Genomic DNA, 16,927 nt, shown 5'->3' with positions numbered 1-16,927 from the left:
AGATAGCTCCTCCCTAAGAGTTCACAGAATATATTGTAGATGCAGATAGCAGAGTGCTCAATCTGGCAAGATTTTGTCTATAGGTGTGAAATAATAAAGACCTCAATTTGGAAGATTCACTGTGTGTCTTTTTTGGTTTTGGGCCTGATTAGTTATTAAAGGTTCTGAGAGGCCCATAGAAAAACTTCTTATGAAGAGTACACATACTCCTCAGCTCACAACCACAACTGAGCCCCAAGTTTCTGTTTTTAAGCAAGGCAGATAAGTGAATTTTGCCCCATTTTACGACCTTTTTTGACACAGTTTTTAAGCAAATCACTGCAGTTGTTAAGAGAATCATGCCATCATTAAACGCATCTGGCTTCCCCCACTGACTTTGCTGGTTGGCAGCCAGCTGGGGAAGGTTACAAATCACGATCACATGATCCCCAGGACAGTGCAACTGTCAATAAATGTACGCCAGTTGCCAAGCGCCCGGATTTTGATCATGTGACCATGGGGATGCTGCAACGGTTTTAAATGTGAGAACCGGTCATAAGTCAATTTTTTTCAGTGTTGTTGTAACATCAAAAGATCACTAAACGAATGGTCATAAGTCAAGGACTATCTGTATGGTTCTTCTCAGATGTGTGCCATCACTGTAACTATGATGCTTACTTTGCTTTTCTTGCTTCCTTTTATTACTTTCATGTCCCATTCTACAGTCAGACACAAAGCCCAACCAAACTTGTACAGAATCAACATCTCTGACAAATTGTTACTTTCACTAAGGGAAATTTATTTGCAAACTGCCAAAAATGATTGCTTTCTTAGATCAAATCATTAAACCGCATCCTTTGTGTAACTGGCATTATTTGTTTTCTACCAAACATTTTGAAATAATGTTTGACGAAAGCTGGGTTTTCTCCCCCAATAAAATTAGCTTCCTTAAGCTTTTGCAAGTGCAGCTGATAAATGAACAGTGAAAAAAAATCTTTGGAAACAATCTTAAAATCCTGGCCTGGTATCAAAAATGTGGGAAACAAAAAAAAAAAAAAGGTTGAACAGATAAAGGTATCTGGTAAATGTCTATTTTTGCTAGATCTTGCAAAATAAACAAATAAAAATTAAACAAATGAAATAAATAAAAAGTAGGTTTTGCTGATTTTGCAAATATTTATTTATTCTCTATATTATTTAGAGTTCTTATGTAAGAACTGTTGCTTTGGGCTTTTAAAGAAATAAAATTCTAGTCAGTTTGAGGTCATAAGGCAGCCCAGTTGTTTCTTGGTAAAAATAACAATTCAATTTAAAAAAAAAAAATCATAGGGGAAAATGAAGACAAAAAGGTGTATTATGGGGGATAAGTTATTTCAATTGAGAGAGTGAAGGAGCGAAAACTACTCAAATGGCCCTGGTTTGAGTTTAACAACTGCATTTGCTTTTTAACTGAGGCTAACTTTATACACAAACACATAGCCCAGTTCCTTAAACAGAGCAATTGCCATGAGTAGCACGTAAACTAGCGGTTGTTTCTGCAGTCACAGAAAACTCAAAAATGAGTGATCATTTTACTTTTTTTTTTTTTTTTTTTTTGGTAGGTCAGGATTTCGCATCAGTGATTTTGAACCTTAGGGACTATTATTCTTTCTCTTTCTACAACAGCAACTATTTATTTATTCTCTTCCTTTTCCTCTTCCCCACAAAATCCTTGCTTCATCAAGCATCAGAGTAAATCTAGGGAGGTGATTTCTAAATCAGGCCAGGTCTTAAGCACACGATCTGGGGTAGCGGCAGCAATCCTCAAGGAGTATTCTTAATGGTCAAACAGATCCCAACAAGCCATTCTCATTGGATACCATGCTCCTCAGAGTTCACCCCAAAATCTGTAACCCAATGAAGAGCCTAGTAATTTAGCTGATTGCTTACCTGTTTAATTATCAACTGTTATAACAGCCATTGCATAAGAAGGGAGATTACAAAAAAGAAAAAGAGAGAGAAAGAGAGAGAGGGAGGGAGGGAGGGAGGGAGGGAGGGAAGAAGGAAGGAAGGAAGGAAGGAAGGAAGGAAGGAAGGAAGGAAGGAAGGAAGGAAGGAAGGAAGGAAGGAAGGAAGGAAGGCTTGAGACAAGGCCTAAAAACTCGAGGGGGGGGGGGAAATTGGTAGAGGCCGTACCTTGTTTCAGAGGAACAGAGACCTTGCTCCCCTGAATCCATCTGGGCCTTATTCTGTTATCCCAAGAGGAAAAATATGGCCAGGAGGAATATTAGGACAATCTATGTGTATGCATTGTGTATTTTTTTTCTTTTGTTTAAAGTTTGTATTTTAACTTTGTGAATAAAATAAAAATAAATCATTGGGGGGGGGGAGAATATCAGGAGAGAATTTTGTCACATGCCTCACTGGATGGGTTTTGTGAGTCTTTGGAGAGAACTCTTTCTCTTGGTCCTTCTATCAGAGTGGCAGCTCAGCATGCTCTCGGCTCCCTCTTTTGTCATCTGCTGCCACCAAATCACTCAACAAATGGGTTCCCTTGAAAATAAAAGGGGACAAATGCAGGCTGCACACAGCTCCTCCCCAGTCTCTTTGTGCAGCCCCAGAAACTGGGCCACCAAATATCTGCCAAAAACTACTGATTTCAGCCATCCAATAGGCCCATGTATGGTGGGAAAAAGTCAAAACATCTTCCTGCTTTTGAAAGTCCTGGATTCTTTTCACCCATCTGCGTGATATCACTGGGTTTCGGCCTCGCGGTTACCCCGCACATAGAGCCAATAAATGCACAGCTTTTGCACAAGAATTTAAAGTGCCTCGGGGTGAAGAACCAAACTTGCTTCACAAGATGGTATAAAAGCCAGACTTGAAAGGAGAACAAGAGCGGACTCTCTTCTTATACATCAATCACATATGGTGCCACCAGTTCCAGATGTACAACTGACCCTTCCAGGGGTTCTTCCACATGGAAATCACGGTGGTGCTGGAGCCCCTGACGAATTTTTTTGTTCCCACGCTGGGGAACTGGTAATTCCGAGTGGTGGGCTGGCAGAGGGGACGTGAAAAAATAGGGATGCAGAAGTGCCTAAGGAACAAAAGGAGAGAAGTCATCTGGCTGGCTCTGACCAAATCCCACAGGGCAAGGGTAGGCAACCTTGGCTCTTTTATGACTCGTGGACTTCAACTCCCAGAATTCCTGAGCCAGCATGGCTCAGCTTGGAAACCTCTCCCTTTCCCCTCAGCATGGCTGGCTCAGGAATTCTGGGAGTTGAAGTCCGCAAGTCATAAAAGAGCCAAGGTTGACTTCCGGTGGATCTGCGCGGGCGATGGCGGCTACTTTGTAGCCGTCCTCCTGGGTAAGTGTAATGAATCGCTATGAACAGCGGACATCAGCTGTTCAGCGGTTCAAAATCCCCCTCCCGGGCAAAGGGGGGGGGGAAGAGGGTTGTCTGAATAGTGGTAGAGCCACTTACGCACCCCCAATATTTTTTGGGGGTGTGTGTGAAAGGAGTGCTCCCACGGAGTTCAGACTGTCTCCGCTTCCCAGCTGCTTTTGTCCCTAGGGACAAAACAAGCCGTTGCAACCACCTCCACATTTAAAGAGATCTGGTGAGTTTTTCTTAGAAGCGGACAGAGTTGACTATAGGATTTAACTTTTGCTTTCTTTGACTTTATATGGATTTTGTTTAAAGATTTATTTTTACGTTTATATTCCCTCTTTTTATTTTTTACTTTTTGCTGAAAGGGAAAGTAAAATGGCGATCGTCAGACTTTCCGGCGTTTTTTCTATTTTTTTAAGCATTTTTGGTGTTTCTTTTTTTCCCTTTCCTTTTTTCTTTTTTGTTTTTTTTATGATAGGAATGGAGTGTTAGTATTATTATTTTTGTTTAATTTTTGTGTTTTATATTTTGTACTTTTTGGTACTTTTAAAAAATGGAATGGATTTTTTCTATTTAATTATTATTATTTTTTCTTCTCCTTTTTCTTTTTCTTTTTTGAACTCCTTTTTTTATTTTTATTTTATCATAACGATCCCCTCTTGAAGGATTTTTTTTTAATTTATGGAGCTAATTTCTTATTTTTCTTGCTTAATTCTTGCAATTTTTAAGAAGGAGTAAAGTTTTTTTTTAAGATGGCTCCAAAGCGTCCAGTAATCTCTACAGCTTCCAAGGTGACTTCTTCTTCGGTGTTATCATCAGGGCAACAATCTACATTAATAGTTTCACCTTCTTCCTTGCCACAGTCAACAATGGTGAAGGACTTGCAAGATATGATGGGAGATGTTATACTTCAAATTAGGGGAGAAATGAAAGAGATTTTAGATGAAAATAATAAGACTTTGAAGCAAGAGATAGTTTTGACTTTAAAAGGAGTTGCCTCTGTTCTTGAAAAGTTGAATTCTCGCGTAGAAGAGGTAGTAGAAAAATTGGAATTGATGGAGGAAAAATTTGAAAGTATGGACAAAGAGATGAAAAACTTTCAAGATGAGATTCTTATGCTTCAATATAAACAAATGGAATATGCCTTAAGAATCAGAGGTTTACATGAGTCTGTGCAAGGAGATTTGAGAGAGATGGTGGCAAAGGACTTTGCTGTGATTCTGAATAGAGAAGAAGAGGAAATACTTAGTGGAATTGATCAGACATTTAGAGTTAACTCTGTGGTGGCAGAGCAAAAGAATTTGCCAAGAGATGTGGTAATTTACTTTGGGAAAAGATCCCTGCGCAATGAAATTATACAAGCCTTTTATAAGAAGAGGTTTCAAATTGCTTCACAAGATGTTATAATTTTAAAGGAGATCCCACCCAAAATCTTAAGAAGAAGAAAGGAGTTTGCTTTTTTAGCAGACGAACTTAAAAAGAGACAAATTTTGTTTAGATGGGATGTTCCGACTGGAATGGTGGTGAGCTACCTGGGGATACGTTATAGTCTTAATACTGTTTTTAAAGCAAAAGATTTTTATACTTCGGTTCTGGGGGTATGCTCATCGTCACCTACTACGCTTAAAGCTTTGGAAGAAAAAAAGGCAGAATTGCAGTTTGAGGGGCCCCAACAAGTAGAGATGGAGGAGCAGAAGACAACCTGTGCAACATATAATTGTAAAGAAAAGGATCAACAGAAGAAGTTTAAGGAAGTTCCACAAGTATTGGTTTCTGAATCTGAGGGAGAAGTAGGATTTATAAATTCTTTGGAGCAACCTTTAATGCCAGAATTGCAGTCTGGGGAGTCTATATTAATTAAAAATGGGAGGCCTCAACAAGTAGAGATGGACGAGCAGAAGATAACCTATGCAATATATAACTGTAAAGAAAAGGATCAACAGAAGAAGCTCAAGGAAGTTCCACAAGAGATGAAAGACCAGAAGACAACTTGTCCAACATATAAACGTAAAGAAAAGGAGGTTGAGGAAGCTTCACAGGTATTGGTTCCTGAGACTTGTGTAACGTATAAATGTAAAGAAAAAGTAACATATAAACGTAAAGAGAAAGACCAACAGAAGAAGGAGGTTGAGGAAGCTTCACAGGTATTGGTTCCTGAGTTTGTGGGAGAACCAGGACTTACAAATTTTTTGAAGCGATCTTCAAGGGCAGATTTTAAAAGAGCCAAGGTTGCCTACCCCTGCCATAGGGTCTCCCACTATGGCCACGTGGAGAATCCTGGAAGCTCTCAGAAAGTCTCACCCAGTTTTTTTTGGGGGGGGAGGGAGTGAGGGAATTAGATTACAGTTCACAGATATCCTACGAGTTGAGCATTATGGGAAGTACAGGTAGTCCTTGAGTTACAATTGTAATGAAGCCTGCCCATCACAGTTGCATGGTTGTAAAGCGGGCCAGTCACACGACTGACCCAATTTTACAATCTATTTTTGCAGCAGTCACTAAACGAACACTGCAATTGTTAAGTAAGTCCATAGTTCGCTCTGGGCCAGAAGTAAATGCCAATTTTCAGCAAAACCCTTGTAAAAGTGCGGGACGCTGCAACGGGCCATAAATGCAACCCAACTGCTGAGCAACCCAAATCTGTTCATATAATCTCTGGGGGGTGGGAGGGGAGGGGTCTGAGAGTTGAATCTGAGTCATAAGTACCCTCTGAGTAGGTCCGTTGGAGCTTTGAACAGTTCCTAAGCGACTGGTCATAAATCAAGGACTACCCATGTCAGCTAAGGAAGGCTGCTAAAGCACAAAGGGAATACAAGTAGTCCTCAACCTACGGCCACAATTGAGCCCAAGATTTCTGTAGTTAATTGAGACACTTGTTAAGTGAATATTGCCCCATTTTACAACCTTTCTTGCCACAGTTGTTAAGCGAATCACTGCAGTTGGTAAGTTAGTATCCTGGTTGTTAAGTATTCTGGCTTCCCCATTGACCTTGCTCGTCAGAAGGTCTCAAAAAATGATCACATGACCCAGGGACACTGCAATGGTCGTAAGTATGAACCAGATGCCAAGCATCTGAATCTCCATCACACAATTGTGGGGGATGCTGCAAAGGTTGTCACTGTGAAAAACCGTCATAAGTCACTTTTTTCAATGCCGTTGTAACTTTGAACAGTCACTAAGTGAACTAAGTTGAGAACTACCTATATGGGCCACTCATGCTGGATGAACAAGGATGAACAAGGTTTGAACAAGCTTTTCTACCATGCAATCCCTCCAGAACTTCACATAAGGTGGGGAATGTAATCTCCCTCTTTAAATCTTCTCATGTTTTCCCAACTAATGCTTAGTATTTTTTCTTTTATTTATTTATTTAGGGTGGAATAGTTGCTTGTTGCCTTTGAATTAGTACCACAAAGTTGCTGATCACCTAGAAAAGCATCTTTAGGGAAATGGACATTCACAGCTGTGCAAAAGGTCCTAAGACAAACGTCCACTGCAAAATAGCAAAGCGGGTTGCAGCGCCCTCTTTTGGTGATAATAGAATGAACTTGGCTTTCTTCTCAACGAGCAAAATTTCTCAAGAAACTTCACAAGTGAACTGCTCCTGGGCTGATTTTCAATAAGCATCCAAAATAAGGATATCATCTTTGCCGCTCTTAAGGAATTCCTAGACCAGGGGTAGGCAACCTTGGCTCTTTTATGACTCGTGGATTTCAACTCCCAGAATTCCTGGAATTGACTCAGGAATTCTGGGAGTTGAAGTCCACGAGTCATAAAAGAGCCAAGGTTGCCTACCCCTGGCCTAGACATAGCCTAGATCAGGCTCAAGGGCTATGCAAAACTGCTTGTAAAACCATTGCTTATTTTCTCAGGCTTCCTTGTTACAAGCTAAGTCTGGGGCAGGGAGTGGAAGATGCCCACAGGCGGGAAAATCTAAAGGATTTCCATAGCAGGGGACAATCCAATCTCATGTCTGGACCGTACCCTTGCTTTCATTTGTAATTTTGTGGCTGACATTCCCCTCCAGAGGCAATTTTACTAAAGCGGGGTCACAATTTCAAATCTATCAAAATTGGGCACCCATAAAATTTCCGTGTCCACTACTTTCTCTGAAGTGTGAAAAATGTGTTTTGTTAAGAAAACAGCCTGGGTTACTGAACGTGTCATTGGGTTTAGAGTTAGACAGTCACAAGTGGCTCAAAGTAGTTAATCTACATGTAGTAGTTTCAAAGACTCGTACATACTGCTTTCTGACTTTAGACCACAACTGAGCCCCCCCCAAATTATGTTGCTAAGTGAGAAATGTGTTAAGTGAGCGCTGCCCCGTTTTACGATTTTTCTTGCCACATCTGTTAAGCGAATCTCTGCAGTTGTTACCTGAGTAACACGGCTGTGAAGTGAACTTGGTTTGCCCGTTGACTGTGCTTGTCAGAAGGTTGCAATCCCATAAAGCTCCTTGCCTTGCTCTTTGCAGGATGCTGCACCATACGGACGGCCTCACGGCTCCCCCCCTTACCTGGGCCGCTTGCATACGTTGCTTGGAAGGATAGACCAGGAACTCTTTCAGGAGCTGGACTGCTTGTGGAGAAGCATCAGGCACCACCTGCTCCAAAGGGATGGGCTGCTTCTCTTTGAAGGAGATTTTGTTGTAATCAGGCAACTCTGTGATCTCCTGTCCCAGCAAAAGAATAGCAAGGGTGGGACTTGGCTCTTGGTTTCTTCATTTTTAAAGGTCCTTGCTCCTCCCCTGGGCCCTAATCCCTGTGGGCAAGCTAATGGTTATGGGACTCACCGGCCAGGTCTTGTGATTAGGTGTGCCAAGCACCCGGAGGACACAACACAGCTGCTCAATGTCATTTTCTCCAGGGAAGAGGGGAGAATTGTTGAGAAGTTCCGCAAAGATGCAGCCAACTGCCCTGGTTAAAGAGAGAAAGGAGGTAGCTGCATCAAGGAATAAGGGGGAACATCCCTGTCATCCAAACATTCAATCCCTTCCCTGACCAGTTTCCTGCTTCTTATGCAGTGAAAAACCTTTGTTTCTTGATTTCAATATGGTTTTTCTCCATGCAAATCTTTTCAACATTCCATAGTGAAGACTTACATTTCTTTTGTGTAAGTTTGCATTCATTTTTGTTTTCCTCATTTGGGAAAAGCTTCCTTTTTCTGAAGGAATATTCCTTTTTTTCAAGTTTCCTTAATATTGTTGATTAATCGGGATGACGGTAATAATGCTTTTCCTGATCTAGGAAATATATTGTAGCTAAATGTTGATTATTGTGATTGCAGTTCTGCCATCTTCGGCTTGGTGTCTTGCCGGCATCCTGCCATCAAAAACTAGGGAGGAGGGCGCAAGTGGGGGGGGGACAATGGACAATAAACATGTATGGGGATATGATGGGAAATAGGGAAGGGGGATGACAGCTTGACGAAGACCAGGAAGCACAGAACCAGTATGTGCCAGTATTCAAGACCACAGACCCTGAAAATGGAATGTGGATTGGCCCAACATGTTGGGTGATTCTCAAAACACTTATGTGGCTCTCCATTGGCTGAAGACAAACTAATCGGGGGGGGGGGGAGAGTTAGGATGAGGGGGAAAATTTGTAACCTGTTATGTGGGAATCTTAGTTCTAGCCTGACTTTACTGCAACCAGCAACCTTTAGTAAACGAGTCTATCATTTCATCTAAATGGAGTCAAGGGTCTTTCTTTCCTAAGGGACCTGATTGGGGCAGGTCTGACATAGTGATTCTGAGTAATGTCCAAGCACTTTGGACAAATTAGATTATTTTTGAACTTTCCTTCATCATTTGCTTTATAATTTCCTCTCTTAAAAGTATAATTATGTTGGATTCCCTTGGCAATGTTCCACTTACTGTGCCTGTCAATTATACCTGATGGCACTGTGGTCAAGACTTACAGTCAGTTCAACAATTGCGTCTCTAGCACTCCATGTTTGCCCTCTTAAAACAGCTCAGAGATAGAACAATCCAGACTCATTAAATGAAAGAGCTCAAAGCTGCTCACCACAGGTCTACGCCTTCATCATACTTTCGAGCACCATATAGCAATTCGGGAGCCCGATACCACCTAATTGGGAAGAGTACACAAATCGTATTATACACAGCTTTGTTCATCTCACACAATGAAACTTAACTCCAGTCTCCACAATTTTCAAGTCTAGTGCCAATAAGGCTCCAGAGCCTTCTTAACATTTAGGACTGATTTCAAGGTTCTTGGAATAAGGTCTGAAGAAGGAAGCTAGGACCCCTCAGAATGTCATTGAACTATCTCGTCCAACCTCCATTACCACTGAACATGTTAGCTGTGGCTACTACAACTTGAAGATGCAAGCATCTTCCAGTTTGGTTCTCTCTTCCCTGGCTAAATGCTCAATCCATACCCCATGCTCATTGGTATTTACCTGGTGGCCACTTGATGACTATATAATCTCTCTCCATCACTGGTGAACACCCGGGCCAAGCCAAAATCTGCAATTTTCAGTTGCCCTGTGGAACTGATCAGCAAATTAGCTGGTTTCAGATCCTAAAAGAAATTGAAAACATCTTAGAAGCTAAGGGAGAATGGGTTGCACAGCATCAATGGGTCAAATAACAAGGTCTGATCTTCCTGGGAGAAGAAAACCATCCTACAGTCAAACTTGACCAAGCCTCACCCGGTGCATAATAGAGTTGGCATGGCAGAAAGCCACCCCCTTGAGCAGCATCATCATGTAGCCTTTCACTTGGGCTTCAGTAAGTGGCTGTTCAGAGTTGCGGATCACCTCGGATAAATCAGACAGCATATACTCAAATACCAGCACAAACCCTGTGCCATGAGGGAAAACATCTTTCAGTTGCACCACCTAAAAGAGAGAAGTTAAACAAGTTGGATTCAATATTGGGTGGCCTGTCCCACAACTGATATCATGAAAAGTTGCCTATCCATCCTCAATATAGTGAGTTAAGTGACTGAATGTGTGAAACAGCATGAGCCTTCTGAAGGTGTTTTACAAAGCCTTAAGTTATATTATGCCCCCCCCCCCCAAGCCTATCTTTATGCTGGACACATTTCACTGAACTTCTTTAAGCTGGTCAGTTAATAAGTAATGATTGCACTGTTATTATTTGGCAAAATTCTCTTTTTGCATTTTGCAATGAGTTGTGAGAGGAGGTTGCGGTGGAAACAGGCCAGTTAGTGCCGAAAACTGTTAACGATAACTTGAGGACGGGGGCTGGAATCTTACAAGGAGAACCAGAAACAGAAAAGGCAAAAGTACTGGCGAAAGATTAAAATGTTGCAGACGGTATAGCTACCAATATTGGTTATGATCACTTTATTGATGTCCCGTTTATTCCCCCATACAGGTAGTCCTCGACTTACAACTGTTCATTTAGTGACCATTCAAAAGTACAACGGTGCTAAAAAAAAGTGACTTATGACCACTGTTCAGACGAAGAGCAGCATCTCCAGGGTTGAGTGATCAAAATTCAGATGCTTGGCAACTGACTCTTATTTATGACAGTTGCAGGGTCCAGGGTCTCGTGATCCCCGTTTGCAACCTGATGAGCAAAGTCAATGGGGAAGCCAGATTCATTTAACAACTGTGTTACTAACTTAACAGCTGCAGTGATTGATTTAACAACTGTGGCCAGAAAAGTTGTAAGATGGGGCAAAACTCACTTAGCAATTGTCTTGCTTATCATCAGAAATTTGGGGGTCAATTGTAGTTGTAAGTCGAGGACCACCTCTTTCTTGTTTTGTTTTCAGGTTAGGAAAAAGCTCTGAACTATTTGCATAATTGTTAGATTATGGTCAGCATTCAAAACTACTTTCAGTCAAAGTGTCCAGCAACATGCAATTGGTCCCATTAAGAGGCCGTCTTCCAAACTTGCACGGGCTCTTCCTCCTGGCCTTGATTATGCTTGAGCAATGCTAAACAACTCACAACATACTCTTATTTGCACTGCACTGGGCTGGCATCGGGTTGCCTTGAAAAATGCACGGATATGTGACAGCAGATCAACTTCAGTTGTTTAAGATAGTTCCGTGGTGGCGAACCTGTGGCACGCGTGCCACAGGTGGCACACAGAGCCCTCTCTGTGGGCACGCGTGCCGTCGCCCCAGTCTCAGACCTTCAGCTGGGTTTTATAAAATCTTTTCGCTTTAGGCCTCTGCCGCCATGTGCAAAAAAAAAATAATCAATCAATCTATTTCAACTTCTTGGGGGGAAGATCTCGCAAAGTTGGGAATTGATTGAACTTTTTAATCCCACCCAGTCTGCCATTACCACCACAGCCACGCCCACCCAATGGGCCACACCCACCCAATGGGCCACGCCCACCCGGCACCCAACGATACATAAATGGGTTTTGGGTTGCAACTTGGGCATTCGGTCTCTAAAAGGTTCGCCATCACTGAGATAGTTCATTGCATTGCCATGGTTTAATTATGTTTTATTGAGTAAGCCATTCACCCCCATGACTAGCTCTCATACACCTTCAGGCATCTTTCCAGACCTAGGCCACCCAGCAATGTGCCTCCCCAATACAGTACACATATCTCTGGCGCATACCCACATAGCCTTCCTAACCAACACAGCACCTTTACCACACCCTTACCAACCATTCTTCGCCTGCACCCCTCATGTACCTCTTTGCTCCTTCCCTCATCTAGCAGCAGCCACTGGCCCTTGCCTGCTGGCCTTTGACTTGCAACTTCCAGCTGGCTTCCCCACTTTCTCCCTGCAAGATCCCCACAAGCACAGTAAATAGAGAAGCCAGCCAAAATTCGAGGGATGGAGAAAAGGAAAAATGTCAGAACTGAAGAATGGAAGGAAGATAATGACAGAGGAGGGAGGGAGGAAGAAAGGATAGAAAGAAGGAAGTATAGAAGGAAGGTGGATGGTAGGAAGGAAGGATTTCAAGGCTCCTTACCTACTTCCTACCAGTAAACTACATAGGGAAGCTGGCAGAAAATTGCTTCCATTCCCACTGCTTTTTTGCCCATCTGTGGTCATTCTGCTTCTCTGTTTAAGTAAGGAAATATCTCTGAAACAATAACCCAGTGGGGCATGGGTTATCCAATCATTAGATTAAAATACAGTAATTATTATAGGCCGTTTTTATCTGTTTCTGGAAGATCAAGCAAGTTGTTTCAGTGGAGGGCAAAGTTATGGCAAAGTTAAAATGGCTCAGTTTACCTGTAATCTTTATCTGAATTCCCAACACTCTCTCCCAGGTTATTATGCCTTAGTGCAGTGTTTCCCAAACTTGACAATTTTAAGGCATGAGGACTTCAACTCCCAGAATTCCACAGCCAGCGTTGAAGTCCTCATGCCTTAAAATTGTCAAGTTTGGGAAACACTGCCTTAGTGCAACACATAAACCAGGCTAATTTGTTCTGAAATATTAGTTTACTGGAGGCCTAGCCTGAGATGGAATTCGAAGAAGCTGGTCCGTGAATCGTCATTTCCACAAGCTACTCACGTGCTGGTTTTCCTCTATCTCCTGCAAAGCCTTGATCTCCCTCAGGGCTTGATTGGGGATCCCATCCTCCAGCTTGCGGAGAGCCACTTTCTTCAGGGCCACAGTCTCCCCAGTCTGCCAGGTAAGAGAGCAAAATAAAAATGGGAAGTGGATGTTCATCCTGAGAACTTGAGAGAAAAAACAACAACAAAAAAAAGCACAAACCTGGCTACATTGGCCTCAGAGATCATGAGGAATTCCACTTACTTCTATATTCTTCGCTTTGAAAACAATGCCGTGGGCTCCTTCTCCAATACGGCCAAGAATGCTGTATTGATCCATGCCGTCTTCTCATACCTGAAACGGAAATGACAGCTCACCTGTTCCAGACTGGGATTCCTGCACTCCTGTTGAACAATGTGTGATTTGTCTTTCCTTGTTTCTTTGTTAAAAGTATGTCTCAAAATGTCTATCTCAAGCTACATTAAATTGCTAACCTAACCCCCTCAAAAGTAAATACAACTTAAAGCAATTAAACTTGGCTTTAAAATCAATATAAAACTACAAACAGTTCAAAAGGCTCGATATAAAGAGCTATGTTTGAAGACAAACTTTCAAATAGCAAAAAAAGGCAGGCTCGCCTCTCATCTTGCAAGCTGCAGATTTCTATCGGTATGGACTTGCGCTATTATTATTTTTTTTTGAAACTGGATTAACTAATTTGGCTTCCAACAAAGGAAATGTAAGTCACTGAAGAAATGCAATTTACAAAAAAAACACCCACGTAATAGCCTTGATAGAATCAAAATTTCTAGATGGGGAAGCCATTTTGTTAAATCAATTTTAAAAACATTGTATGAGTTAAATCTTTGATACTTATATTTGAATTAATTCACTGAAATCAGTGGGCATATTTGGGTGTCCATCTCAACAAGTATATAAGTGGTATATAAGTCTCATAAATAAATAAATAAAATAAACAAGTGACTCTTGACAGCAAACAAAATGAATCAAAACGAATTTCCATTATAATACACACATTAAAATGCACACAGCAGTTGAGGATTAGGGTTATAAAGCCATGGGGGCTTGTTCCCCCAGCCACTAGGACAGCTGGGAGTTGAGTTCAACACATACAGTATATATATTTGGGGTGGGAGCATAATGTTATTTTAGTTGTGTATATAGTAGTTTTTTTTATGTAGCTGTTAGACAGCCAGGGTAATATTGTATAAGATGAGTAGCCTTATAAATCTTTTTAGTATTAAAAATAAATCAGAACTCTCTCTGCTCCAGCACATATACAGAATGGCAAGATTTTTTAAAAGTCAGAATTCCTACATCTTCTTGGTGGTGTAAAAGAGAATTTCAAGCAAACCAAAGTAAACTTCCAAAATGCCTCATAGGATATTAACTAGATTACCTTGTGGACGTCTCCAATGTTGATTTCAAGATTCTTTCACAAGATATTATAGTATTGAGGAAGCAAAGTCATGGTGTTCTTTTAATTCCTTTTCCAGAAAAATTAAACATGAAACAATCCAATTTTTAAATTTGTCAATACATTTAAATAAGAATACAGGTAGCCCTTGACTTACAACAGTTCATTTAGTGACTAAAGTTACAATACTGAAAACAGTGACTTATGACCATTTTTCACACTTATGACCACTGCAGCATCCCCATGGTCACAAAATCAAAATTCAAATGCTTGGCAACTGACTCATATTTATGACAGTTGCAGTGTCCCAAGGTCATGTGATCACTTTCGGCAACCTTTTGACAAGCAATGTCAACGGGGAAGCCAGATTCACTTAACAACCGTGTTACTAATTTAACAACTGCAGTGATTCACTTAACATGTGTGACAAGAATGGTCATAAAAGGAGGCAAAACTCACTTAACAAATGTCTTATTTACCAACAGAAATTGTTGGCTCAATTGTCATCTTAAGCTGAGGACTACCTGTACACTGACTACAAATCATATTATATGGGATGGGAGTTGTTCAACATCAATCAGAATATAACAAGCAATAATTAATTCCTCAGTAATATGTGATGATAAGCTTGTTTTTATTAAAAGATTCAAAACCAAAACAACTCTTTTTTAAGTGTGTTTATCCCCCCCCCCCATTATTTTCTTGATGAGAGAAGCAATTTTCTCAGTAACTGGGACCTGGCACATAATTTAGAAAGAGAAATATGCATAAAACCTATCCTAGATATATAAGGATCAATTTCCCCAGAAATCTGAGTTGAAACATTAGGAAAGTTGCTTTAAAGATGATAAATACCAAATTCCTTTCTACATGCTGAGATGATCCCATCATCCACCCCCACTTCTTACCGATTTTTAATCCAAAGCACGAACATAGGAATCAGTTTTAATCAGAAATTAAATCATCAATTTTAACATTTCTTCTGGATTAGACCAGGGCTTTTCAACCAGTGGTACAGGTACCACCTGTGGTACATTGGCACCTGGCAGGTGGTACGTGACCTTCCTAGAAAAGTGGTAGCGGGGGAGGGGAATGAGTTGAACCAGTGGCAGCACTACACAAGCCTGAGCGAGAGATGGCTGGAGCTGCAGGGGTGTCAGGGCTCAGCGGAAGCACCAGAATCAGTGCCGCTTTCCAGCTGATCGGCGCTTCTTTGGGGCTGTCAGCGGAAGCGCCAGGATCAGCGCCAGGCCCCAGCTGGAGCTCGGCGCTGATCCTGGCGTTTCTGCTGAGCCCAGAAGAAGCGCCGATCAGCTGGAATGTTGCAGCATCTCCAGGGTCTTGTGATTTACATTCAGATGCTTGGCAATTGATTCATATTTATGACAGTCACAGTGCCCAGGGTCATGTGAAGTGACCAAAACCTGCTGCAACCACCCAGCAGACGGGGGGAATAAAAACCAAACACCCCCCCCCCTGCTGCCAATCCTCAACAGAAATGCTCACAACAATGAAAACCTCGGACAGGAGGAAGAGTGCCACCGGATGGGCAGGCAGGTGTCTTGCTCGGCTGTGTCTTGGGGAGCACTTTTTTTAGTGCCATTGTAATTTCAAACAGTCACTAAGCGAACTGTTGTAAGTCGAGGATTATCTGTACTTTATCACTTTTTTCCTTTTTTTTTTTTTTTGGTCATCAAGTTTTTGACACCTTGCTAGATGACTGGTGGTACTCGGATATTGCCATATCCTAAAAGTGGTACAATGGGTGGAAAGGTTCAAAAGCCCTGGATTAGACCATGATCTACTGGTCCCTGAACAGATTGCAAACAGGATTTCACAGCAGCACTGTTCTCTCACTTCTTGACTGCCCCCAAACATATTCAGTGGTATACTACTGTTGAATATAGAGGTTCCTTGTTTTATAAAATATTTAACGTATTATTTTTTGCAAATATACCTAGGACCTTTTCAGAGGCATCAACGTTTAAGATATGGCCAGCGTAATACATTAAAGCAACCAACGGGATGGATTCTAACTCTATGGTGCTACTATCTATTGTACTGCCCATCTAACTGGGCAATTCCTCAAGGTCTAACTGCATGAAAGAAATACGAAGATCTATTCCTACATACTTTCTCGTTAAGGTGTACGCGCATACTTAATATGCGAAAGAGGTAAATTGCCTTTTTTCTCTCTCTTACTCTAAGGCACTAGTGTTGTCTGCGCCTTTCAAGAAAAGTATGGAATTTATTCTCCTAACCTCCACCAAGCTTTTAAAGATAATGACTCTATAACAAAACAAAACAAAATCGTCTTATGCAAAACCCTATCAACCCCTCCTTACCTCATCCAGGAAGATAGATACAGGACTCAGACATCTAGCCCGCTTTCTCCGATCGGCTCCCTGAAGAATCAGGAGGCTGCTCCGCCAAAAGAATCCCCGCTAATGGCTTCCCAGAATGCCGCGCGCTCCCGCAAGTGGGCATCCTTCGCGGCATTTCGACGAGAGCTCGGGTTCTCCGTTGCAGGACTTCTCAACATCAGCAAGATGCGTGGACTTCAGTTCCCACAATTCCATGCTGCCTAGGGATTTCTGGGAGTTGAAGGCTACGCTGCTCTATTGCGAGGAGTAGTCTAACTTCACATATGAGTCTTTTTTAAAGGTG

The 16,927-nt window shown here is 41.7% G+C and overlaps 1 protein-coding gene across 3 annotated transcripts; it reads right to left on the bottom strand.

Moving 5' to 3' along the window:
• Window positions 1–760: 760 nt before the first annotated feature.
• CDK20 (cyclin dependent kinase 20) lies at window positions 761–16,745 on the bottom strand. 3 transcript variants are annotated; one of them, XM_039324452.1, is made up of 10 exons: window positions 16,606–16,737; window positions 14,243–14,330; window positions 13,087–13,176; window positions 12,841–12,954; window positions 10,029–10,217; window positions 9,777–9,898; window positions 9,380–9,442; window positions 8,146–8,269; window positions 7,870–8,025; window positions 761–3,058 (listed from the first exon to the last, which is right to left on the bottom strand). In XM_039324452.1, the coding sequence occupies exons 3-10, from the start codon at window positions 13,159–13,161 to the stop codon at window positions 2,870–2,872; spliced, it is 1,032 nt and encodes a 343-aa protein (XP_039180386.1). In that variant the 5' UTR covers window positions 13,162–13,176; window positions 14,243–14,330; window positions 16,606–16,737; the 3' UTR covers window positions 761–2,869. The 3 variants fall into 3 exon arrangements, with proteins under 3 accessions (XP_039180386.1, XP_039180384.1, XP_039180385.1); XM_039324450.1 differs by lacking the exon at window positions 761–3,058 and having other exon boundaries at window positions 7,123–8,025; window positions 16,606–16,745; XM_039324451.1 differs by lacking the exons at window positions 761–3,058; window positions 14,243–14,330 and having other exon boundaries at window positions 7,123–8,025; window positions 16,606–16,702.
• Between the last annotated feature and the right edge of the window lie 182 nt (window positions 16,746–16,927).

Source organism: Crotalus tigris, unplaced genomic scaffold (assembly GCF_016545835.1).
Source record: "Crotalus tigris isolate CLP2741 ecotype Arizona unplaced genomic scaffold, ASM1654583v1 scf7180000024301.445443, whole genome shotgun sequence".
Lineage (NCBI taxonomy): Eukaryota > Metazoa > Chordata > Lepidosauria > Squamata > Viperidae > Crotalus > Crotalus tigris.
The sequence above is the reverse complement of the archived record's forward strand: the minus strand, read 5'-3'. Positions and strand labels throughout refer to the sequence as shown.

Excerpts from the sequence above, each read along its gene's own strand:
- CDK20 (XM_039324450.1), bottom strand. The coding sequence starts at position 13,161 with ATGGATCAATACAGCATTCTTGGCCGTATTGGAGAAGGAGCCCACGGC. Across the intron at positions 9,899-10,028 it reads CCAACTCTATTATGCACCGG|GATCTGAAACCAGCTAATTT; the intron begins GTGAGGCTTGGT and ends AATTTCTTTTAG. Across the intron at positions 8,026-8,145 it reads CTAATCACAAGACCTGGCCG|GAGATCACAGAGTTGCCTGA; the intron begins GTGAGTCCCATA and ends TTGCTGGGACAG.